Source organism: Ruditapes philippinarum, unplaced genomic scaffold (assembly GCF_026571515.1).
Source record: "Ruditapes philippinarum isolate M1 unplaced genomic scaffold, ASM2657151v2 ctg4884_1_1_1_1, whole genome shotgun sequence".
NCBI classification, from domain to species: Eukaryota; Metazoa; Mollusca; class Bivalvia; order Venerida; family Veneridae; genus Ruditapes; species Ruditapes philippinarum.
In genome coordinates this window covers 134,195-160,318 of record NW_026861710.1, presented here as the reverse complement: position 1 = coordinate 160,318, position 26,124 = coordinate 134,195, and the positions used below count along the sequence as shown (strand labels likewise).

The 26,124-nt window shown below is 32.6% G+C and overlaps 2 protein-coding genes across 3 annotated transcripts; one reads left to right on the top strand and one right to left on the bottom strand.

Annotated features, from left to right (window-relative positions):
* Positions 1 to 217: 217 nt before the first annotated feature.
* LOC132716575 (CTD nuclear envelope phosphatase 1-like) lies at positions 218 to 8,340 on the bottom strand. Its single transcript, XM_060699881.1, has 7 exons — positions 8,108 to 8,340; positions 5,781 to 5,847; positions 5,215 to 5,333; positions 4,370 to 4,441; positions 3,624 to 3,740; positions 2,389 to 2,500; positions 218 to 516 (listed from the first exon to the last, which is right to left on the bottom strand). The coding sequence occupies exons 1-7, from the start codon at positions 8,204 to 8,206 to the stop codon at positions 371 to 373; spliced, it is 732 nt and encodes a 243-aa protein (XP_060555864.1). The 5' UTR covers positions 8,207 to 8,340; the 3' UTR covers positions 218 to 370.
* Positions 8,341 to 8,384: 44 nt separating this feature from the next.
* On the top strand, positions 8,385 to 24,127 carry LOC132716574 (uncharacterized). 2 transcript variants are annotated; one of them, XM_060699880.1, is made up of 7 exons: positions 8,385 to 8,553; positions 10,337 to 10,552; positions 12,661 to 12,846; positions 13,860 to 13,991; positions 14,850 to 14,945; positions 15,207 to 17,128; positions 23,875 to 24,127. In XM_060699880.1, exons 2-7 carry the CDS (start codon positions 10,354 to 10,356, stop codon positions 23,905 to 23,907), a joined length of 2,568 nt encoding a protein of 855 aa, XP_060555863.1. In that variant the 5' UTR covers positions 8,385 to 8,553; positions 10,337 to 10,353; the 3' UTR covers positions 23,908 to 24,127. The 2 variants fall into 2 exon arrangements, with proteins under 2 accessions (XP_060555863.1, XP_060555862.1); XM_060699879.1 differs by lacking the exon at positions 23,875 to 24,127 and having other exon boundaries at positions 15,207 to 18,792.
* The last annotated feature ends 1,997 nt before the right edge of the window (positions 24,128 to 26,124 follow it).

The following is a 26,124-nucleotide window of genomic DNA, read 5'->3' as shown; positions in this document are numbered from 1 at the left end:
TGAAAGTTTATGTAAATAAAACAGTGATTCTAACAAACATAATTCTTGACTGTTTCAATATATGAGCTGCGTCACGACAAAAGCAACATGATGGTTTGCGACCAGCACGGATCCAGACCAGCCTGAGCATCCGCGCAGTCTAATCAGGATCCATGCTGTTCGCTTATAAATCCTATTACAAGTAGAGAAACTGTTAGCGAACAGCATGGATCCTGATCAGACTGCGCGGATGCGCAGGCTGGTCTGGATCCATGCTGGTAGCAAACACACTATGTTGGTTTTGTCGTGACATGGCTCATTTAATAATGACACATGATTAATTAGATGATCGTATGATACTGTCTGTATATAATGGTATCTGAGTGTTAAACTAATATACTACAACTTTGTGTAAGTTCCTGCTGAGGACAGAACGTACATCGTTACAGAATCGTAGAGAGTCCAGCAGCGGTAATAAACATAATAAACAAGTATCTGTTGCATCACTAAACCATGACGTGATTGGTATAGCATTATCTGAAATATAAACATTATCAAATATTATACTGGTGTTTTTTTTTTATTCCTTAACATGCAGAATATATGTTACATAATTTGTAACAGTTCATTGAAAAACATCAACGTAAAAGTACAAAAACTAAACTACCAACAGTATAAAGCCAGGTCAGACTGCATAGATATTGGTGGTAAAAGTTAATCACTTTCGGTTTCAGAATGCTAAGGGTTAATCTGCTGAAATCTCAAGTTATAAACCTTTACTGCCAGTGAATAGCCGGGCCAGCTTCTACATCCATGAAATCTGACCAGGCCCTATACTGTTGACTGACCAACATGTGTGTGTTTTAAGTTTAATAAGGGGCTCCATGCACCTTTTCAGGCACTGAGAGTAGAGACCCCAGACATATCACCATTTATGTCCTGAAATGTATTAAATTGCCAAATAGTAACCTTGACTGACCAATTTCAAATTTTCATTTTAATATCCCCAACAAGAGCCACTTTCCATAAATAAATGACAAAGTTTAGAAAATATAATCAAAATGTAATCATTTGAAAATCAAGGTCATTTAAAGGTTAAGGTCATTTCTAAATTATTCCACATGTCTCTTTGGTCACAAGTGTCGTTTTGTCCAAATATGAATTAAAACCGTACATAAATAACAAAATTATGACAACTTAACCAAAATTTAATACTTTGACCTTGACAGTCAAGGTCATTTAAAGCTCAATGCCAACAGTCATATTTCAACATCAATATGTCAACATCAATATAAATTATGAGCATAATATACTGCAAATGTACATGCATTTTGTTTGTTCTCCAAGTCTTACACAAAATATAAATTATAGGACACATTAAAGTTAAAACAGCTTTATTTGGTTTGACAACAATTTTACACAAAAACAAGGAGACATAACATTAAATAACCAGTAATCCATGTAAATTACCAGTAATCCATGTAAATTACCAGTAATCCATGTAAATTATCAGTAATCCATGTAAATTATCAGTAATCCATGTAAATTACCAGTAACCCATGTAAATTATCAGTAATCCATGTAAATTATCAGTAATCCATGTAAATTACCAGTAACCCATGTAAATTATCAGTAATCCATGTAAATTACCAGTAATCCATATAAATTATCAGTAATCCATGTTAATTACCAGTAACCCATATAAATTATCAGTAATCCATGTAAATTACCAGTAACCCATGTAAATTATCAGTAATCCATGTAAATTATCAGTAATCCATGTAAATTACCAGTAACCCATGTAAATTATCAGTAATCCATGTAAATCACCAGTAATCCATATAAATTATCGGTAATCCATGTAAATTATCAGTAATCCATGTAAATTACCAGTAATCCATATAAATTATCAGTAATCCATGTAAATTATCAGTAATCCATGTAAATTACCAGTAATCCATATTAATCATCAGTGATCCATGTAAATTACCAGTTATCCATGTAAATTACCAATAATCCATGCAAATTATAAGTAATCCATATAAATTACCAGAAATCCATGTAAATTACCAGTAATCCATATAAATTACCAGTAATACATGTTAATAACCAGTAATACATATAAATTACCAGTAATCCATGTAAATTACCAGCAATCCATGTAAATTACCAGTAATACATGTAAATTAGCAGTCATCCATATGATCAGTGCAGACCAAGATTAACCTTCACATCTTTGCTGTCTGGTCATGGTCGGCACTGTTCACTATTCAGTCAGTACATATTTTGAAATTATCCCTGTAAATAATGAGAATGAAAGATGGACAGGTCTATTTAAGATACTGAGGGTTAGAATAGTCTTACTATGTTTTGATACAAGTCATATACAAAATGAGAGAGTGATATTACCTGGATAAGCTCTGTATGCCACAGGTGAATTATCTAGTATAAATATACTGGAGAGGTCACGGTTAATGGCAGAGAGATCTTTAGTGTAACTACCCGCTGCTAAATTACAATGCTGTAAATATCACATAACATCAACTTTATACATGTATATTTGTCGGCTGTAAATATCAATAATTCATACTATGAAATTTCAAAATTCTAGACCAGATTAGATACCTCTGATCAAAGATGTTGAAAAAAAACATACTGAAACTAGCATTAAATTATATTATATCCACTTGTAACCATCAGAATACAATTGCAAACATTAATTAGTTCTGAAATGACATTTTTAATCCCGTGTACATATGAGCCACACCATTACAAAACCAACATAGTGCGTTTGCAACCAGCATGAATCCAGACCAGCCTTTGCATACAAACCCTGTTACAAGTAGAGAAACTGATTTCAAACATCAGATCAGACCGCACAGATGCACAGGCTGGTCTGGGTCCATGCTGGTTGCAAAACCATTGCTTTGGTTTTGTCATGGCGCAGCTCATATATCACTATGATTCAAAGTTAACAATTGCATGTTCATATCAATATCACTTTTGCTAACCTTGAAAAATCATTGCTTCTGAATCCGTCAATGACATTTTTGTAGATGAGGTTTGTAATGACAGAACAAAGTATATTATTTTATGTCCACATGATAACTATAAATCTCAGATATCTGCAGCAAGGAATTTTCACATTGGAGTCCTCATTAAGTCTCAGTGATAGACAGTGAAACAAGTGCCATGTAGTACTTTTTTTTAATTCACAAAAGGGGAAAAAAATCAAAGAAAATTCATACTAGTAAAACTGGGTAGCATAACAATACGCACTTATACTTCCTTGCAAGAGCAAACTTTTATAACAATGTTGTGTGTTAAATCTTTACCAGGTTTAAGGAAATTTTGTAACAGAAATGGATCTTAATTTATACAGAATTTATTTTAGTGCCATTGAGCAAGAAGCTAGAAGCTGATAGACACACATTAGAATCTGTTCCTGGAACCAACCGGTACTGAGCAATGAGTGTAAAGTTTCTTGCACAAGGAAACAAAAAATTGCCCCTCACGGGGTTTGAACCCATGCAGCTAACTATTATTAGATTTCTAGTCCGAGGCGCTAACCATTCAGCCATGCCGTCACTACTGAATGGATCTTGGTCAGCAAAGACCTATGAACACTTGTCAATGATACTAACCTGCCTATAATATCGTCTATTTAATATTCCTCTGTTATTATCGAGTTTATCAGCAACTGCTGCCCCATATATCTCCATAGAGGCTGTAAATACAACTAAATCATACCACTGACTCACCTACAATACAAACAAAATCTGTTATAAAATATATATGGTTGTATTACATATATATTACTCTTAAATATAAACAAAAATGCAATTATTTAACCAATGTTCCTGGATTCTGTAGCAGAATTTACCATTTATATTCAATATGTTTGTCTGGTTTTTATACTGACTTCAACATTTTTTGGTCATACAATGTTTATCTGCACACCCAATTCCATCTAACCAACTTTCCTGGGTAATTGACCAGTAACCAATAAAATTATCCGCAACTGAATAAATTCCAAATCCAACATGTTTTCAGTAGAAGTGATAAACAAATGACCATTTGACTCAATATCCCAGATCAAATGTAACAAAGAAATTTTGCCTCTTCAAAAAATCCAACTATTTCAATAGTTGGATGTTATCCTTATTGAACCAAGTGGCTGGACAGTTTAAATTAATATGAAAATAAGCTCTTGGATTCCATCAAACAGTAAGAAAGGAAGAGCACAGTACAATCTGACAATGACAACACAATATAAGGTTGTCACGTCAACAAAAATTGTAAACTATGTCTGCTTATTGATCTAGTTGGAAAAAGTACAGTAATCTAGTGATCATTATAATTAATATAATACAGAAGTAACAGTACTTACAACTTCCAGAAAATAATCTACATGTGGTCGTTTGTGTACAAAAAATCTCACAGGATGTCTGTCTATCATAACCTTGAATATATACAACAATAAAAATTCAAAATAATTAACTTTCAAGCTTAACCAGTGAAGGAAAACCTTTGGGTACTCAGGAGCCCACAAGATATGTAAGTGCCGCCAACAAGACATGTACAAATAAGACACCCTATCAGAAATATCCATCATAATTTAAATTTACTGTAACTGGATAGCTTTATAAAATGAAAGAAGGCAAAGTTTTTGGCAGAATTTGAGCATAGTGAAACACACAGTGAGGCACAAAGGGTTAAAACTCAGCCATTTAATCATTCCTACCTCTAAATGGGTAGTAAAGCCCCAAACACTTATGCTTATTAATTGATAAGATATTTATAATATTATGGTCAATATTACATTATTATTTGTCAATGTGTCACACATACCAGTATGGGAACAGGCTGAAATAGGACCATTAAAATATTATGGCTATGATGTCTATACAAAGGCTTATTTATAGCAGATTTTGTATCTAAGGACAATTGAGGTTTTAAGGAGGTCTAGTCAGTGTATCACCATAATTATGTGAGCTAGCTTTATTCTAGAGGCAGAGATTAATTTTAGGTTATATCTAAGAAAATGTCACAATAAGCAGCAGCAAAAACAACTAGCTCTTTTCTCCTTCCGAATCATTCCTTTACTTTAAGACGTAAACTGTACCTTTACATCAATTGATATCTTCAATTTATCTAAGGCTATTTTTGGAATTCAATTATAGGAACATTTTGTGTTTTGTATAAAAAATATGCCGCCACTTAAAAAAGTCTTACCTTTAATACAAAATCTGGAGGTGTCCCTGGTTTAACAGTCTGTCGTATAACTCCATCATGATGTGAATGTATTAACGTCTCATCTAAATCTAATACTAATGTCTTTCTTCTAAGCATACCTGAAAAAATTACTTTAAATTGTTAGCATAATTTATCGCTTAACAAAAAACAAGTATGTATGTGTATAATACTGACCAAAATTGTTAATTTACTTTAATTTTATTTGGTTTGAAAAGGTACACAATTCACATGGGTGCAAGTTAAAAATTTGGAAAAACCTGAAAACCTTTACATGTATTCATAATCATTTTCCTACATTATCCAATAGTAAAACATGATGAAATTTGTCACAAAAAACCTGAGCTTCAGGCATATGCCTGAAAACGTGCACCCATGAAATCAGTCGTAACTTTCCCAGTAATACCAGCTGCTGAGTATTTATGTGCAGTGCCCCTACAGTAAATAATGAGTATATACCATCAGATTTACAAAACTTGTAAAAGTTTATTCTTATTACATGTATAATTGTTTGTTAAATTTCAATATTAGTAAATATGACAACTTACTAAGTCTATGCTTAGATAGAGGTGATAACGGTATAACTTCATATTTTACTGTTTGATGTTGTATAACCTGAAAATAGAAGAAAAGATATAAATATCATTGGACTTTTGTAAAATGGAATAAAACATCTTCATTACAACAAATGTAACAAAACTGTGCCAAATGTTTTTAATCATTGCAGTGACAAAACATCTTACTCTTAGTTGCGGAAGACTTATTTTTAGAGATATCTACATCTACATGATACTCCTGAGCAATCAAGTCTGATTATCTGACTATAACTGGGAGGCATGTGCAGAAGAATTTAGCCACAAGTCACATGTACTTGACATAAGGTGAACAGTCAGAAACTATTTAAAAAGACAGAAAATACAGTCTAAATGACAGGTCACACCTCAATGCCCCTAATCCAAACTGGTTGAAAACTTGAATTTTCTTAGCTATTTTAAGACAAGGTCCCTGAATCCGAAAAAAAAAATATATGACATTTTAAGCAATTTATGAAATTAAAAAACAATATTTTTACATGTGACTTTCAAAATTTATTCATTTGTATAATTGATCATATAACCTGTCATTTCTTTTAAGAAACAACAAATCTAATCAGAAGGTAAAACAGTTTGATTTTTTGGGCAGCATTAGACTGTTTGTGACCAACTGTAGGAGGAAAGATTATACAGACACAATGAAGAATGCAGTGTTGGATGTGATGCTGGTGAAATTTGTATAGTAACTTTAAGTGATTAATCTTATCAAATTTTTATAAAAAAATGAGAAATATTATTCTTTTTGTTGAGCTTGAATTAAATTCCTTGATAAATGTAGATCCTCAAAAAGTCCTAATAATTGTATTTGCAGGACTTTTTGACCTACAATGAAATTGAGGCTGAATCCATGTTGGAGGTCAAATAAAACATTGTTGACCTTAAAATGCTGTGTAATGGTTGTTGCCACAATGTATCCCACTATACTTTACAAGGATAACATGGCAAAGAAATGGGCCTACAGATTGCCAGGCTACTTGTATCACATTTATTTATAAGAGTATTCTGACAGCTATCACATGTATCATCTGATGATAGCCAATCAAGCAGTTGTATTGAGGGGTAATTGTATATTTGTAGCACGTTGCAGCTCCTATAATCTAGCAGACAAACAAAATCATTATAAATGAGCAAAACAGTCATTGAATTTAGCACTGGCCCGGTGGCCCATGGCCAGTGTAAATTAGTTCAGGCCAGTGTAAATTTTAAGAAAATTTAGTTAGAAGTAGAATAAATTCAAAACTGGAATTCCAGCCAGTCAAATGTAAATTCAAAATCTTAAATTTGTTGAATGCAAAAACGCATTTTTTTATTCAAGGGCCATAACTTGGCTAAAAATTATTCAACCGAAAAACCCTTAATTATGCCCCAGAACTTGAATCAAGTCAAGTTACAAATAACATTAGTAGTATTTAAATTTCATTTTACTCTTATGAGTAGCACATTCAAACTTTGATCATTCCTGTAAATGGTTTAGATTAAATTACATTAGCAGTTTTTGAGTAGTACTAAAACAAGTTCTGTGACAGGTGGTCAGAACTGCAATCCAGTTGGGATAAGGTGCTATTTCTTTTGTTTGATCCCTTGTTATGTTGTTGCAGAATGAACTTTACTGGGCTTCCATTAAGTTTCAAAATTTGGAAGTCAGATTGAGAAACTGCAAAAACTCTGACGTTGGAACTCACATGATGTACATAAAGAAGGACTGGATGTCACACACCCCAGAGCAGTTCAGTGCAGTCATAGCTTGCAGGGAACACCCTAGTTTTCCAGCACCATGTTTTTAACAGTAACATATTTAATCTTCTTTTATTCTCTTTTTAACTTTTGCAATTTAGACGTGCAGACATGCCTATGTCCCCGCTAGTGGTTTGACATAAGAGGAAGATAGATATATTAGATAGTGCCGACAGAACCTAGGTGTGAATAGAGACACTTGTAAGGAAATTTCCACAAAGAACAAAAATAGTTAAAGATTGTGTTTTATGTCATTTAAATTGTGTTTCTCTAAAATAAAAGACGAATGATCTGTTAAGAAAATAATACAACTCTTTAGGAGAATTTAATTTTTAATATTTATTGACTCATCTCTATTTTTATCAACTCTTTTAGATCTAGTTTAAGTCAACTTTCGGTTCTAAATTTTATTATTTCCTGTTTAACTAAAACGATCCCCACATTTTCATAAGTAGGAAAAATATCATGATATACCAACATTTGTGTGTACAGCTGTGAGACACAGCTCATGATTGTTGTCATGCATAGTTTCGTGTTTATTTACATACCGAGCGAATTTGACGTTTGAAACAGTAGCATATGAAACTCCATATCTTAGCAGCCAGTACAAAAAATCCTCGCAAGCCCATAACAATATACTTGATCATGAGTGCAGATAAATCATCTGGCAACACAAAATCAGGTAAATGTTTTGCAAAAACAGACAAAATTAGGTTTGTCGGCGACAATTTAGAAATCTGCAAACCACAACTTGCACAAGGCAGCCATTGATTTCCCACAATTCCCAAATCTCACGATACTTTGTACGCGATATTTAGGAAATGGCGTCTGTGGCAACAGCAAGTGCGATGTGTCAATTAGCAAAGAAGTTAACGGATTAGACAACTATATTCAAGTAAAATGATTCAACCAGAGTAGAATCTCTTACGTGATTTATGTTTTCGTTTTCAATTTGAATGCTAATTATTTGGAATATCTTGTTTTGCAATGTATTGTAAGTTATGCTATGACTATTTTCATTATCAATATGAGTTCAAGTGGGTGGGGTACAGATTGTTTACATCATGATCATTAATGAAAATGACAGTATTATTTTTTGTTACCTTAATTAAAAACGATTTTCAAAGATCACCACAAAACTGTTGACATATAACCAGCGTGACATATTTTGCATTATTGTAGATGCCAATCATAACATGAGGATGCAAGGCGAAGCATAAGAGTACAGATACCAAAGCTTGCCATTTTAAGTCGAAGCATATCACCCATTTATTCTTCCTGCAAACAACTTGTTATTTTTTACACTTTTGCATTAATTACCGTATTGTTTCTATTTATCCCCTTTGGGGTGTCCATTTTATAAAATTGAGGGTGCTAATTAGAACTTTTAAAAGGTGCTTTAAAACAAGTTGCAGTATTAATTATTTTGTATGACGTTATGCAATAGAGGCTAGCGCGATACATGTGTCGTTTGATATTTTAATTCTTGTATGTAGCTAATCAACATGATTGGCACATCTGGGTGCGGCAAAAAAGAAAATTATTACACAGCATCTTTCAAAATAAAGTTATTAAACAAGCTGGTTAGAAGGGTAAACATCATACAGCAAAAGATCTGGTCTAGACAGAAAGCGTGTATGTGAATGGTGCCAGATGAAATATTAAAATAGCCATCACATCAAATTAAATAAGAAATAAACCTTGAGGTGCTGGACGCCCTGTCAGTATCAAGACAATGTAATCGACAAAAAAAGTAATTGAAAATATTTGGCTGGTGATGGGATTGTACTGTCTGAGAGTGATGATGACTCATTTTCGTCGGCTGAGAGTACAGATTATGAATGTGGAGACTTTAAACAATTAAAAAAACCTAAAAAGAGTTGAAGTTTACTGATTTTCCATTTAAATATTCAATGGAGTGATCACTAGTAGTTGTAATTTTTCAAATAAAATATATGAGCTGCGCCATGACAAAACCAACATAATGGGTTTGCAACCAGCATGGATCCTGATCAGACTGCGCATCTGCTGGTTGCAAACCCGTTATGTTGGTTTTGTCATGGCGCAGCTCATATGGATATTTTGCATTGCTCTTTTGTTATGGATAATAAATCTAAAAGGTAAGATATTTTTCTTCCACAAAACGTGGTAGGCGGTGCTAGTTAGAAGGGCAGTGTTAAATGGAAACAATAGTATATGACCACCTGTCAATTCTTAAATGTTAATATGGATCTGATGATTAATTATTTTAATCAAGTCGATTCATTTTTTAAAATATTTTTATAAATAAATACGGATATAAATATAGAAATGTCAAGTCAGAAATTTTTATTTATTTTCTTAAATACACATTTTAATTTCATTCTCTGTAATGTACAATAACATTTAAAAATAAAATATATATTATATACATTTGACAATTTATAAAAATGATCTGTCTGTTTATAAAAACAAAAACACAATTGATAAGCAAATCAATTCTCTATAAAAGGTAAAGGTGGCACATGTTGACCTGGTATGCTTGACACACGGGTACGCTTTGTCATACATTCTAAATGTGAAGCTGAATTATATTCGCTATAAATCAATAAGCATGTCACTGTATAGTATTTCAACTTTAAAGTATTTCACTGGAACATAATACTCTTTCTTGTCACAGACTTGCATTATGTATTTAAGGTACCAGTGAGTTTTAAATTGTCTGTTTTTTATAATGAGTAACTCATATTTGATAAATCAGTGAAAATTAATATTAATATTAATTACTGTTTCAATAGACTAAGAAAAAGATGCAATGGGTGGGGTAGATGGTCAACTACAAATTGACACAAAGCTTCATGAGGCTGTGAGGTTCTCTCAGATTGAGGATGTAAGGATCGCCCTCCAGCAAGGTTATGATCCCAATCTGATCGGAGTGTATATGTGGAGTCCCCTTCACGAGGCTGCATATAATGGAGACAAGGAAATTCTCAAGTTGCTATTACAAAGAAAAGGTTTGGATCTTGATCTTGAATAGAATTTTTGAAGGGTATAAAGCTATATCTCATGAAATATTTTTTATTAAAATTTATGAATGTTAAAATTATTTTTAGAAGTAGGGGTTCAACCATTTAGCAGTGATTTTTTGAATGGGCCATTGGCTCTTATGATATCAAAGAAACAGTTCTTTTATACAGATATTGTAGACGTATTCTTTTTCAAAATTCAAAAATAATTTTATGAACAAATATTATTCATGTAGCTTTATACACTTTAATTTTCCTTAATTATCATTTTTTTCTGTTATCATAAATTGCAAATTTATTTTCCCTGCTATTGTCATGATTAATCTATACAAAGAGGTCAGGTGTTTGATATCATTTATCATACATTAGTCAAATAAACATGATAATTTCTTGTAGCTTAAGAATTCAACAAATCAAATCAAGTTGTATGTTCTTTACATTGTTGATGTGATTTAAAACACAAACAATGCTTTACTAATCCCAGATGGTGGTATACTTTTTTTTGCTGTTGTCTTAATGCTTTATAATGTATAACTATAAACTTGTCACTTAAATGAAATTTAAATATCAGAGAGAAAAAGAAGAGAAACAATAGTCTATTATATATGATAACTATATTTCTTACATAGATTATATTGAATGAGTGTAGGTTTAATACTAAATTTATTAATCTTTTATCTATTTATCACACATATAAGATAAGAACAGTAAACTGTTAAAAGATTTTTCAATGATGCGCGTATAGTGTAACACTTACATAAGCGCCCTTTAACGCTATATTTGTATATTCTGCAAATGACTTCACATCAAAGTGTTATATCATAAGTGTAATATTGTTTTTAGCTCGACTATTCGTAGAATAATCGAGCTAATGCAGTCACCCATTTGTCGGCGTTGGCGTCCCTGTGGTTAAGTTTTTGTATGTAAGCTGGTATCTCCATAACTACTGAAGGGAATGGATTGAAACTTCACACACTTGTTCTCTGTGATTATCTAAGATGATTGGCACAAGTCCCATAACTTTGATTTGCTTTTTTACATAATTATGCCCCTTTTTCGACTTAGAAATTCTTGGTTAAGTTTTTGTATGTAAGCTGGTATCTCCATAACTACTGAAGGGAATGGATTGAAACTTCATACACTTGTTTTCTGTGATTATCTAAGATGATTGGCACAAGTTCCATAACTCTGATTTGCTTTTTTACATAATTATGCCCCTTTTTCGACTTAGAAATTCTTGGTTAAGTTTTTGTATGTAAGCTGGTATCTCCATAACTACTGAAGGGAATGGATTGAAACTTCACACACTTGTTCTCTGTGATTATCTAAGATGATTTGCACAAGTCCCATAACTCTGATTTGTTTTTTTACATAATTATGCCCCTTTTTCGACTTAGAAATTCTGGTTAAGTTTTTGCGTGTAAGCTGGTATCTCCATAACTACTGAAGGGAATGGATTGAAACTTCACACTAAACTTCACACTCTTGTTGTCTGTGATTATCTAAGATGATTGGCACAAGTCCCACAACTCTGATTTACTTTTTCGCATAATTATGCCCCTTTTTCGATTCATAAATTCTTGGTTAAGTTTTTGTGTGTAAGCTTGTATCTCCATAACTACTGAAGGGAATGTATTGAAACTTGAAGGGATTGTACCCTTCGGACAATTTTATGTATTCATATAGGTAAGCATTATTATACTCAATGAAACACCCTTGTGACAAATTTTCGAATAGTAGAGTGTTACTGTCCTCCGACAGTTCTTGTTCTTAAATGGCTTTATTACACTCCTGCGCCATGCTTTATGTGATAGAAATTAATATTTCAGGCAAAGTGGCTACATCACACTGTTTTTGAAATTTAAAAATGTATAAAAGTTTAAATTTGCACTTCTTAATACACTGTTAGAAAAATGCTAGGCTTGCCAGATTAAGGTTGTACATATTGTTATTATTCATGAGCACTAAGAGAAACACATCTTTGTTTTATGGCTGCAGCTAACACTATAAAAAAATGTGAAGCTATTTTGATTTTATTCATACCTTGTATATTAAGGAGATATGTTTTCATTTGCGACCATTATACCTCTGTTTAGGTGATCCAAACAAGAAAGATTATCAAAGGGGACGTACAGCGACACACTATGCAGCAGAAAACGGCCACATTGAGTGCCTTAAATTGCTGATAAACGCTGGGGCCAGGTACGATATAAGGGATGAGGATGACAAAGATTGTCTTGATGTTGTCACTCCTGGTGGACGCAAAATTCTCGAAAGATTAAGTAAGTGATTACTTTTGATGATTTTCTGTTACATCAATGTTAAAAAATCATCTTAGGAGTTTTTTGATGAAAATTGAGTAATTTTTTTCAATATAAAAAAATATGTGCACATATTGATTTATTTTTTATATTTCACACCTTGTATAAGGTATTATTATAATAAAAGTTGTTATAAGCCCTACTATTTGAAGAAAAAGAAGAGATATTAAACTCACCCAGGCTTCAGTGTTTGCATTGGTTAATTTTTTGCTTTCGATAACTATTAAAGGGATACTCAGGCAAATATATGACAAAATATTAAATTTACCATATTTACTTAACTTACGCTAAAATGAAGTTTTTAAAAGTGATTAAAAGTCCCAGCATGTTTTTTTTCTGTATAAATACTTTATAATGTGAGTTTAAAACGTAAATAAGTCTACATATGTTGAACGAAATGACGACGCAGACAGAACTAACGAGTAGTTTTAAAACAAGTCATTTGACAATTACAATCCCTAGAAGTTAAAAAAAACAAATATTGTGGATATTGTAAGATTAAAACAAGCCTAAGTCGCTCATTTGACAGGTTCTTTTACGTTTTTATAGTTCACGGTGATAACTATGGTGAAATCTAAATGCTCTAACCTGACCCGCGTGGGTCAGGTTAGGAAACCAACATTTTTTTCTTTATATGGAGAAAAATTTTGTTCCCTAGACTGCTTAGTCTATTCATTTCGATGACATTTATAGAATATTGGATAGAAAATTAAAATCTAAAATATGAAAATTTTGCCTGTGTCTCCCTTTAATGGATTTTGACAGAATTATGGCCCTTTTTTAATATAATAATTTCTACATTATTCAGGCTCTTGTTTTACTATCTAGTCAAACACATTATCCTACTGTAAACTCTTGATTTTTTAAAAAATCATGGTAACTGTAACAGACAATAGAGTAAAACATTAAAGCAGCTTGGGAATTCAAATTTGAAGCATTTTCACTATTTATGTTTTGATATTGCTTTGTTTCAGAAATGAAGGATTTAATGTTAAACCCTGATGATGATAAAGATGAAGGAATCTCAACCGACCGGTCACATGACCTAACATCTTTATCTTCCAGTAGAAGATCATCAGTCATTTCTGAGCAAGAAGATGGTCCAGGTATATTAATGGCCACATCACGACAAAACCAAAAAAGTGGGTTTGCGACCAGCATGGATCCAGACCAGCCTGTGCCTCCGCGCAGTCTGATCAGGATCAATACTATTCACTTACCAACTCTTACAAGTGGAGAAACTGACAGCGAACAGCATGGATCCTGATCAGACTGCGCGGATGCCCAGGCTGGTCTGGATCCATGCTGGTCGCAAACGCACTATGTTGGGTTTTGTCGTGACGCGGCTCAAATTTTGTTTATTCATCTTTATTAATTATAGATATTTCTTAGGAGTTATCACAGTGCATTTCATAAGATTACATTATGTGGCATGAATGATAAAGATCCCTGCCAGTTGTGTGTTTTTGTATGTAAAGAAAACAATTAAATAATGTTGCAAGTGTTAAAATAATTCAGTATTCTTACTGGGATTTTCAAAATAGGAATCCCAAGCCAGAAAAAGTAAGATTCTCATATCAAATAAAAAATATGTTTAGTCATCTTTGCTGCAGTTGATTAATAATAAACAGAGTAAGGGGAGAGGGGATTTTCAGAATTTGAACAGAGAAAAAGCTTATTTAGGAAAATGGTAATTTGTAAATTATTTATTGTCAATGCTTCTTTCCCAGAGATCAGATGAAATGGTATTAACAGAGTCAGTAATCCATATGTTTATGGTATATTTTCTCAGTAGAGTCACACATAAATTTTATTCTGAAGATTTTTATGTTTTTCTACAATTTAAGCATAAAGCATATAAAATTTGTATTTACAGCATTTATTCTGAATTATTTGTGAATTATAAGGAAGATATCAGGTATTTCAAATTGTTAAATTAAGTAAAATATGTTTCTTTTTATCAGTGTTAGGTCATATTCACCTGTCTGTGGAGTACCATGCAGCAAAGGGGTCATTGAAAATACGTGTATGGCAGCTCTCAGATCTACTTCTTCCACCTCGTAAGTTTGCAACTTTATTCTTGTTGTGATGGCCACTTTGTAAATTTTTATTTCCCTGTTAAATGTATCATTAACTAAAACTGTCCTGGACATATATTTTTATGTAATGTCATTTTCATACATCCCATACTGTGTTCTCCCTTATTAAAGTTTTTGCCATTACATGTGTTATTTTGTTTTATTTCATGACTCTGCTGGGATTCTTTATCAATGGTTATATTGTTGAATTTGTTGATTTGTTTTTTTGTTGTTAATTTTCAGCAAATACCTCAATGATTCATTCAATTTATGTGAAGAGCTACCTTCAGCCTGACAAGAAACGTGAAACAAAGCGTAAAACTGAAGAAGTCAAAGTGGACTCCTCCAAAGGTTCTATTCATTGGAAGAAGAAGAAAGATATTAGCGTTAAACATGTATTTACACCTGCAAACTTTAAGTTTAGTCAGCCTTTAGAATACTCAGGAATAACACATGATGTTGTCAAAGAAAAACAGCTAGAAATTGAGGTATGTGTAACACAGCGTTACTCTCACCGAAGTTTCCTTATTGGAATGATACGTATGTCGTTAAAATCTGCCGTGAAGAAATTGAAAAGGGAAAGATTAGTAATAATTCCATGTATGAACCACACAATTCCTTCTAGCATGAAGGTATATTGTGCATCCGAACTGGACATTGTGAATAATTCTCCAGGTGGAAATTACTTCTTTAGTAGCCCAAATGTGAGAATTGTGCTTCCAGAGGATACAGATGATTCATCTGAAAAAGCTGCTAGTAACCCAGATTTGCAACCATGGAAACATCACTCTCCATCTGTGGAAGTAGATATGAACCAAAAGTTTGAATTTGTGCCAAATGTTCCTAAATTGGATTTGAATATAACACCCTTAGATGAGAGTGGATATTCTAGTGAGTTTCATGTATCATTGCAAGGTGAGCTAGAAAGCCCAGATTCTGACAGTTATAAAAATAGTTTTGTAAGGTTACATGAGAAAAGTGTAGGTATTCCAAAAGTTCACGATCCATTGAGGAAAATGAAGCCCGTCCAAGTACTAGAAAATATTAAAGAGCACAATTTAAGAAATACTGAAACTAATTTAGTTGGTAAGTCAGATGTTAAACTAGAAATAACTGACTTTGATGATACTGATTTAGGTGAAGTTCTTGTTGAAAGTGGTAAAAAAAGTAATAAAGAAGTGGAGGAATCTAAAAAACAAACAACAAAATGTGGTAAAAAATCAGACAAAGATTCAGGTTCGAGACCTGAAACCCCTACATGGGATTATTATGATATTCCAACAGAAGTAGTTTCTCAGGAAGTGGAACAGTCCATTACACCTTGGAAGGAAGGTGCAGCACCTGTTGTGTTGCCAATGGAAACGACACTAGGATTAGCAAATACCAAAGATCAAAATGTAAGGCAGTTAAACAAAAGTGACAAATCTGTCCGCCATTCGAAGAAAAAATCAAATAAACCAATTCCTGGAAAGGCTGTCCCACTAATTCCAAGTATTGTTGTTACAAATGCTGAACAATGTAGAGAAACAAAAATAGCAATACCAAGTGAAATTTTAAGGGAAGTGAAAGATAATGATGTTAATAATTCTGAAGAAATTAAAATATCTGTTGATTCTGATAAAGGGGCTAGACCCAAAACAAAGTCATTGCTGAAAAAAGTTGACAGAAAGATGTTTATTAATGTTGGTAAAACAATAAGTAAAGATAGGAAAGGAAATTCTGAGGTTGAAATGTCAGAAAACAACGAACAAAGAAATAATGAACATAACCGTCCGAAATCAAAACCAAAGTTAAGGAAATTGAAAAAATCACAAGAGATGGATTCAAAAGGTGTTTATAATGATAATGAGGAATTTAAAAAGGTGAAGGTGCCTCCTTTAGATTTTTCAGGTAAAAATACTGAACCAGTCCAAACAGGAAGTTATCAGCAGACTGGTACCTCTGTAGTTTTAGACATGGACAAGCTTTCATTGTCAGCAGCCAGTGCTCATGTTGTGGAAGTAATAGAGGATGACATTAGTATAACAGAGCTTGATGAAGGTGATCAGTTATTTACAGACAGGTCGGAGGTTTCTGTTTCAGCATTTACAGATATTGAAAGTGGATTAGGAGATTACCATATTCCGGAACGAGTGTCTCCAACCAAGTATATGATACCAATGCAGGTATATGATGTTGATGACACTAGTTGTGATGAGTCAATAGCTACAGATAGGTCATATGTTCCCACTACTGTTTTATGAAAATCTTAGTTAACTAGTATGGTAAATTTTCTTGCCATTGATAATTTCCTTCCTCTTTTGACTCTACAATAATAGTCTTCCTCATGTAATATATTAATGTAGAATCTATATAAGATATACATTTCTAAAGTCTTACATTTGTATTTTGATATTTGAAGTCTCTAGGGCCAAGTAGTTAATGTTTATAATTACCAATCACTTGCCTCTCACTTCTGCCAGGGATTTGGAATTCATTTTTAAGCTATTTTAATTTAAGGTAGGTTATGACAGGTTAAAGGGATTTCATTGAGGTTTTTTTTTTGACATATCAGGACTGGAAATGATTTTACGAAAGTAATGTTCCATTTGATGTAGGACCATTAAATTTCAGATTTTGATTTGCTGACTCCCTTTTTCCAGATTAATTAAGTATTATAATTGTGAAAAATGACCCAAATTAAAAAGCGGTTTTCACTCAAAATCAGACTGAGAATAGCACAAGAATATAATTTTCAATTTATTTCAAAGCTTATCTTTTGCATATCTTTCTGTTTTAAGATCCCTTGTTGATCTGTGTAAGGAATTCAAATTCAATTTTTAAGGCTTTTGGACCATACAGTAGTGGAGTTCCTTTAAAGGTTCTTTTTCATTCCTTGTTTGTCTCCCTGAAACAATACATGGGGAGGCAACATTATTCTGTGACTAAACAAACTCAGATAAAAATAATACTAATAGTATGTTTAGATTTGACTTTGAAATATTCTGTTTAAAATGAGGTTGTATAACATTAGTATGAAACCAGTCATTTGTGTCCCCTCCCTTCCTGTGCACAACCTTAGGAGAAATGCAGGGATTCGACCTATAGACTAGTCAAGCCTTGGTCAAAACTCAGATATTACTTCTGCTGATATACCTTTAATACAGATTTGATTATATCCCTGGCCCGCCCCTGTTTGTGTGCACAAGAAAATTTGCTTCATTTTTTTCTACGGTTATGCAGGGATGCTCGAAAAGAAAAGGGGAAAGGGAGGGGGAGGGGTTTCAAGGACGTCTTGTTCTCTATTTACGCATACATTCTTCACTGCATTTATAATCATATTCTAATTCAACTGTGCCTTATATTTGTTTATATAGTTATTTTGTTATATCTTACATATTTGAATAATATTTCAAATTAATATGCATTTATTTCTCATTAAACATTTTACTAATATACACCTCCGTTGATCGGAATGCTCATAGTCATTAGTAATATATTTTGCTACTACTACAAGTTGTTAAAGTTTATAAAGTGTACAAAGTGTCTTAGGTTAGAGATCTGACTAGTTTTTATTGAAATTTAATAAACCTAACATTTTTTTTATTTTTTACATAGATATGTTTAGATTTAAATAGTTCGCACAATGTATTAGTTTAGGAAAGAACTTATTAGATCTAATTTACTTGCAAGATTTAATATTAGATGAAAATTTAAAGTTACATGTAGCAGATAGTAAAGAGCCTTGTCAAACTGCAGTGATATGGGGCTGACATGCCTCTACTCAAGTGGCAAATATTATAAATCTTGGTTCCAGCATTCATTAGGCTAAGACATGTAGAGTTTATATGAACCGAGTCATGACAAAACCAACATAATGGGTTTGCGACCAGCATGGATCCAGACCAGGCTGCACATCAGCTCAGTCTGATCAGTATCCATGCTGTTCGCTATCAGTTTCTCTACTTGTAATAGGGTTTGTTAGCGAACAGCATGGATCATGATCAGACTGCTGGGATGCCCAGGCTGGTCTGGATCCATGCTGGTCACAAACGCACTATGTTGGTTTTGTCATGACGCGGCTCAATTATACTGTATAATCAATATATGTGACATCTGATAATTTATTAGTTATTTGGTGACAGGGTAAATTATCATAAATTAGCAGATATTTGAATACTGTGTTTATTGCATTAACTTTTTAGCTCACCTGTCACAAAGTGACAGGGTGAGCTTTTGTGATCGCTTTTCGTCCGGCGTCCGTCCGTCCGTCGTCCGTCCGGCGTCCGGCGTCCGTCCGTAAATTTTTGCTTTAAATGACATCTCCTCATAAACCACTGAGCCAATTTCATCCAAACTTCACAGGAATGTTCCTTTGGTGATCACCTTTAAAAATTGTTCAAAGAATTTAATTCCATGCAGAACTCTGGTTGCCATGGCAACCGAAAGAAAAATCTTTAAATATCTTCTTTTAAACAACCCTAAGAGCTAGAGCTTAGATATTTGGCATGAAACATCTTCTAGTGAGTGTCTACCAAGTTTGTTCAAATAAAAGCCCTGGGGTCAAAATTGGCCCCGCCCCGGGGGGTCATTGATTTTCCCTATATGCATATAGTAAAAACTTGAAAAATCTTCTTTTAAAGAACCCAAAGAGCTAGAGCTAAGATATTTGGCATGAAACATCTTCTAGTGAGTGTCTACCAAGTTTGTTCAAATAAAAGCCCTGGGGTCAAAATTGGCCCCGCCCCGGGGGTCATTGATTTTCCCTATATGCTTATAGTAAAAACTTAAAAAATCTTCTTTTAAAGAACCGTAAGAGCTAGAGCTTAGATATTTAGCATGAAACATCTTCTAGTGAATGTCTACCAAGTTTGTTCAAATAAAAGCCCTGGGTCAAAATTGGCCCCGCCCCAGGGGGTCATTGATTTTCCCTATATGCATATAGTAAAAACTTAAAAAATCTTCTTTTAAAGAACCCAAAGAGCTAGAGCTAAGATATTAAGCATGAAACATCTTCTAGTGAGTGTCCACCAAGTTTGTTCAAATAAAAGCCCTGGGGTCAAAATTGGCCCACCCCGGGGGTCATTGATTTTCCCTATATGCATATAGTAAAAACTTAAAAAATCTTCTTTTAAAGAACCATAAGAGCTAGAGCTTAGATATTTGGCATGAAACATCTTCTAGTGAATGTCTACCAAGTTTGTTCAAATAAAAGCCCTGGGGTCAAAATTGACCCCGCCCCAGGGGGTCATAGATTTTCCCTATATGCATATAGTAAAAACTTAAAAAGTCTTCTTTTAAAGAACCTAAAGAGCTAGAGCTAAGATATTTAGCATGAAACATCTTCTAATGGGTGTCTACCAAGTTTGTTCAAATAAAAGCCCGGGGTCAAAATTGGCACTGCCCCAGGGGGGTCATTGATTTTCCCTATATGCATATAGTAAAAACTTAAAAAAATCTTCTTTTAAAGAACTCAAAGAGCTAGAGTTTAGATATTAAGCATGAAACATCTTTAAGTAAATATCTACAAAGTTTGTTCAAATAAAAGCCGGGGGTCAAAACTGGCCCTGCCCCAGGGGTGTCATTGTTTTTAACTATATGTGTATAGTAAAAACTTTAAAAATCTTCTTTTAAAAAACCCAATGAGCTAGAACTTAGATGTTTAGCATGAAACATCTTCTTATGGGTGTCTACCAAGTCTGTTCAAATAAACAAATAAAAGCCCTTGGGTAAAAATTGGCCCGGGGAGGGGGGGGGGGCTATATACAGGTGAGCGACCTCAGGGCCATCATGGCCCTCTTGTTTTACAATATGTAGTTAATAAAGGTAAAAAATGGTATGAATTTGGTATACATGAGATTTCAGTTTTCATTTTTAATTTTTTTTTTTTGGGATAAAGTATGATGGACCTTGGAAGTGGGCTATTTTTAAAGTTGTGAAATTTTAAAAGTTAGAAATTGACATTGCTTGCATAATATTCTTTGAGAACTTATGTAACCACTCAAAATTACATCACAAATTTCATTGTTATAAAAAGTTTGCGCAAAAACACCTGACTTAAATACGATAAAATTAAATCTTTTCAACAGAGAAGCTTAGCCGAAGTCACGAGTTAAAAGAGCCTCGACAAGTCCAAAAATGGTGTTATTTACAGTTGGGGAAGCAATACATAGTTTGAGCTATGAATATGTCACCTTTTATGAATTAAGTAACTTAAAAGGGATAAAAAGATCTGATATTAAAAGTATGTATTAAATTTTAACTGTTGCACTATGACAACAATTTGTCAGTTTTTTAAACATGGAAACTTTTAAGTTAACACTTTCCCTGTCTTTTGATCATTTATAACAACTTGTTATAAACAATATCCTTACATGTTTGACAATACATGCGTAAGACAAGATTTACCTGTATGAATGTTTGTAGCACGTTATAAAATTGTATAATATTATACAAGTATGAAAACATTCATGTAAGAGATAAAACTATTTCGGTAACATGTAGTACAAATTACCCATTGTAGTATAACCTTTAAAAATGTATATTATCCGGAAAGAAATCAAGTTCAGTTTTTTTTATTTGTATTGGTTATTTAACCGGATAAAAGCTCAAAGAATATGCAAAATTAGAATACCTGACACATACTTGTACATTATTAAGCTAAAAATGAACGTTTTTCCACAAGATCATTGTTAAATCTTACAAATGATAAGAGTTTTTAAGGTTTGATAATGAATGATACATTATCTTGAAGGTTGCTAGCTGTAGGTTACGATACTTTTCCCTGAGAACTCTGTCATGTAAGAAGGCCATGTCTTATAGGCTGTTGATGGTACCACTCATATACTCGCCCCTGCCTGACAAAAAGGTTTTATCATCTATGAAAAGTTACATATGATCCTTACATTCTTAGTGTGAAACAAAAAAACAGATTTAAACAAAGCAAAAACTAAACCACTCATATACCCTCCCGGTCTGAAAAAAGGTTTGATCATCTATGAAAAGTTGCAATATGATAAACATTGTTAGTGTGACACACAATTAAGCTAAATTGAAACAGGTTTAAACAAAGCAAAAACTGAATCTTATTTATTATCATTACAATAAATTTAATATACTAGATTAAATCACAAGCTATGGATTATAGGTTTTTTAGCCTAATAAGGGTTACAACCACATCCATAAAATGTTACCAGCTCTAAGTAGTTGCCAGGATTCAAAGTAAGAGGGTGGTTCTAAGATAAGCTTAAACCCATCTTTTAATTTTGGCTAATATAATCTATAGAAATGACTTAACTTTCAAAGATATTGATATTTTGTCAAGTTAGTGCTTAGTAAGAAATAACTATTATGAGTTCTATGTTGATACTTCATCATAAGTGAGTTAAAATAAAAGTAAGAGCAACTTATTTTGCAAAAAAAGTATTCTCTATTTCTTTAGTTCTGATTTCTTTTTGTATGAAAATATTCTACTATTTTTATGACCCACAAATATACAATGCAAATTTGAAATTCAATAAACTAACATTAAAATGCTGTATGTAAGATCAAGATTTGTTATAAAATCTATTCAACATAATGTAGCAGTGGAATTAACCTAATTCTGGTGTATATTTTTATAAATATTGGAAGACTGTATTGAAATTTTTGTGGCTGATCATAAAAGAAAATTGGCGAGGAATTACAAATAACTTTAATGGTATTTCAATTATGTGTGTACTTACAAGGTCTAAAGTACTAACTGGTTTAAGTCCAAGGCATTCCTTATTTAGGTGATACCATTGATTGAATTTTATAGATATAAATCTTCAATGTACAGTCAAACTTGTGAACAAAGGTCACCCAAAGGAGAGATGGAACATGGCCCTTATAGGCAAGTGGTCTTTATTTAGAGGTAACCCTGTCTATCTGATCACTGGAATTTTATGGAAAAAACAACCTTTATTTAGATTGGTCATTATTTGGAGGTTGTCTTTAACACAAGTTTTACTGTATATAGAGAGCTGCCTTCCATACTTCTTATTTTTCTCCTCAGATGTTGAGATGTTTCATAATTTGTTCCATTTTTTTGTGAAGCAACATAAGTTTTACTCTCTCTCTGCTTAAGTATTATGATGAATATAATTACTATGTAAAGATTTAAGTTGCTTCAAACTTTTAAGACTAGTTTCTCAACCTCATTTTAATAGCATTTGACAAGGTTCATGACTTAGTGAGGTATTTTATATTTCAAAATGAATAATGCCCCAATCATAACTATTATAATCTTTTATGTTTCTGAACTTTGAAATCATTTATATGTTTTAAAATGTTCATTATGATGGAGCTATGTTTGTTATGCTGTCATTTAAAGGTTGATATTGACTATATATATGCTTAACTCTCTGAACACTAGTAGCAAAAATGATTAATGAGCCGCGTCATGACAAAACCAACATAGTGTGTTTGCGATCAGCATGGATCCAGACCAGCCTGGGCATCCGCGCAGTCTGATCAGGATCCATGCTGTTTGCTATCAGTTTCTCTACTTGTAATACGGTTGGTTGATCCTGATCAGACTGCGCGGATGCGCAGGCTGGTCTGGATCCATGCTGGTCGCAAACGCACTATGTTGGTTTTGTCATGACGCGGCTCAAAATTTTATCTCTGACCAGGATAGATTATATGCACACATCTATGCAGTCAGACTAGTCTCTACACTATGTACTGCATCATTAGTTATTTCAATTTAAGTATAATGTATTTATGAATCTCTTAAATAGTAACTTAAAAATGAACACTTACAAATTCTAAGTACTGGTCAAGTATACTAGTTCAGATACCAGTAAAACATTTTTTTTTAAGTAAATAGTAGAAATAGTTACACATGTTGTAAGTTGAAGTAAATCAAAATAATATGTAATGTATTTTTTATTGTTTTATTTTTATATAGAGTTCACCATTATTGTTAAAGAAGAAAAAATGACAACACAGGTAAATCAGCTGTATGGATTGTTATAGTGATTACTTTATATGTATTCAGTTTGTGCTAAGTCAATAATGTAAGCAAGCTGTGTTTTGTTTTTGTTGTTTCATGTATTGTAAAAAGACGAGTTTTTATTTTGCTATCTCGGAATTGTACTTAACGGCCATTACCCTGACTGTACATTTTCATCATGTTATAAAAGTGTTAATGATATTACCTCACTATTGTGATATGTTAAGTATGCCAGGTGTCAACCCAGGTGACGTTTGTGTATAGAAATTGCAGTTAGTTATAAAGATCATCAGCACACCCTACTTGAGATTACGATTTTCATATTATCTTCGCAAGCTTATCAAAGCATTGTTACTGTCTTTAGCTCATCTGTACAATAAGTATATAGAGATGGCATTTATAATCACCTTGTGTCATTTGTCTATTATCTTTTGTTGTCCATGATCATCCACGATTTCCTGAAAAACTAGAAACATTTCCTTGTTTCATAAAGTAGATTTTGACCAAACTTCACAAATTGTCCCCATCAAAGTTATATATGTTACATTAGAAGATCATAATTATGGGAGCTAGAATTAGACTTGAAAATAAGATATTTCTTGTGAGGAAGAATATGGTTTGGTTAAAGTTTTACATATTGATTGCCTTTATACTGTATATTAGTAATGCAACTGGGGTCAAAATTGGATCTGCAGGGACACAGATTTTTGTAAGACCTGCATGAACAAAAACTGCCCACATTTTAACTATGGAACTAAAATATACATTCTCTTAGGTTAGACGTTTGTTAGGGGTACTAAAGTTAGTTAATGTTGAGAATGTACAATCATTACAATGTGCAACAAAACTCCAGCATGACTAATTTTTCAGTAAGAAAATTTTAATAATCATTTTGACTGTTTTAGAATTTGTTCACTAACTTTCTTGAGAACATAAAGAAGTTCTTGTCTTGTCAGCAGAGCTTTAATCAAAATGCCTCTTTTAATATGTTTTTGCTATATAATAACTTGTGTTACAGTCTATGTATTTTGTTATTGATACCTATTAAAGCTTGTTAGAATTTGAGAGCAGTTTGAAGTTGCATTAGTAAATAAGGGTATTGATTCCTAGCTTATTTGGCATTAACTGTTTCTTTAAGGTAAAAGTTTGAAATCTTCTCTTATGTGAATATTGTTCTTCTATGTCAGCACTTTCAAGAATGAGTCAGGCTTGGCCAATGTATGCAAGGCTAGGCCATAAGGTCAGGACAAGTGCAGGACTGCATATTTGTTAAGTCTGATGACAAGCTCATCAGTTGGCTCTGAAATTTTAGTGTTTATTCTTTATTTTGTATACTATGAAATCATTTTAATTCGAGGGCATAAATTTTCATGGTTTGCCGGCAAAAGGCAATTTCATGGGGTTGTAAATTCGTGGATTTCAATTTCGAAGTAATTATTAGTAAATCTTGGTGCCCTTGCCATTATATATCTTCTATAAAGTTGTTCCATGATATTTCAAAGCTATAAATTTACATCAGTTTTCTGTTATTTTTAGTTCCTAATTGTGTTAACACTTACCTTTGTATTTTAAACCATGTAAACAATTCCTATGTATATATTAATTATTTAAATCTGTTGAACTGCATTCTAATTTATTCTCTCAGTACCTGCCAACAATGGTTATAATGTCAATTTTCCATCCATTAACTTCCCTTTATAATGTTAAAGACACATTATGACTCAGAAACTAAAATAAATTTTTACTTCTTTAGAATATTTTATAATGTTTAAATAATGTTTTCAAAAAATGTTACTATAGATGTTTATTGCCTGAAGAAAGTAACAATAAATGAGAAATAATTTGTCATAAAAATAGAAAATGTAAACAAAGTAGTATTTTGACTTCATGATACAAAACACTTACTATAACTTTATTTATTGCCCAAAAGCAACAGATGAAAAAGATGGTTCTGGTAATTGGCCATTGAGTAACTTTTTACATACTATAACAGTATAGTCCAAAGTAAAAAAGCTTTTGATAAATAAAAAAAAGAAGAAATTTAGAGGCATAATTAATTGGCAGTTTTTAAAATTTATCCAGTGCTGATGATGATATTTATATTAGTAGTCTCAGTCTCACTGTTATTTAGCATTTTAGGTTTTTTATCTTACTAATTTTCATGTGTTTAGCAGAATTTTTACATGGTATAATATCAATTTTAAA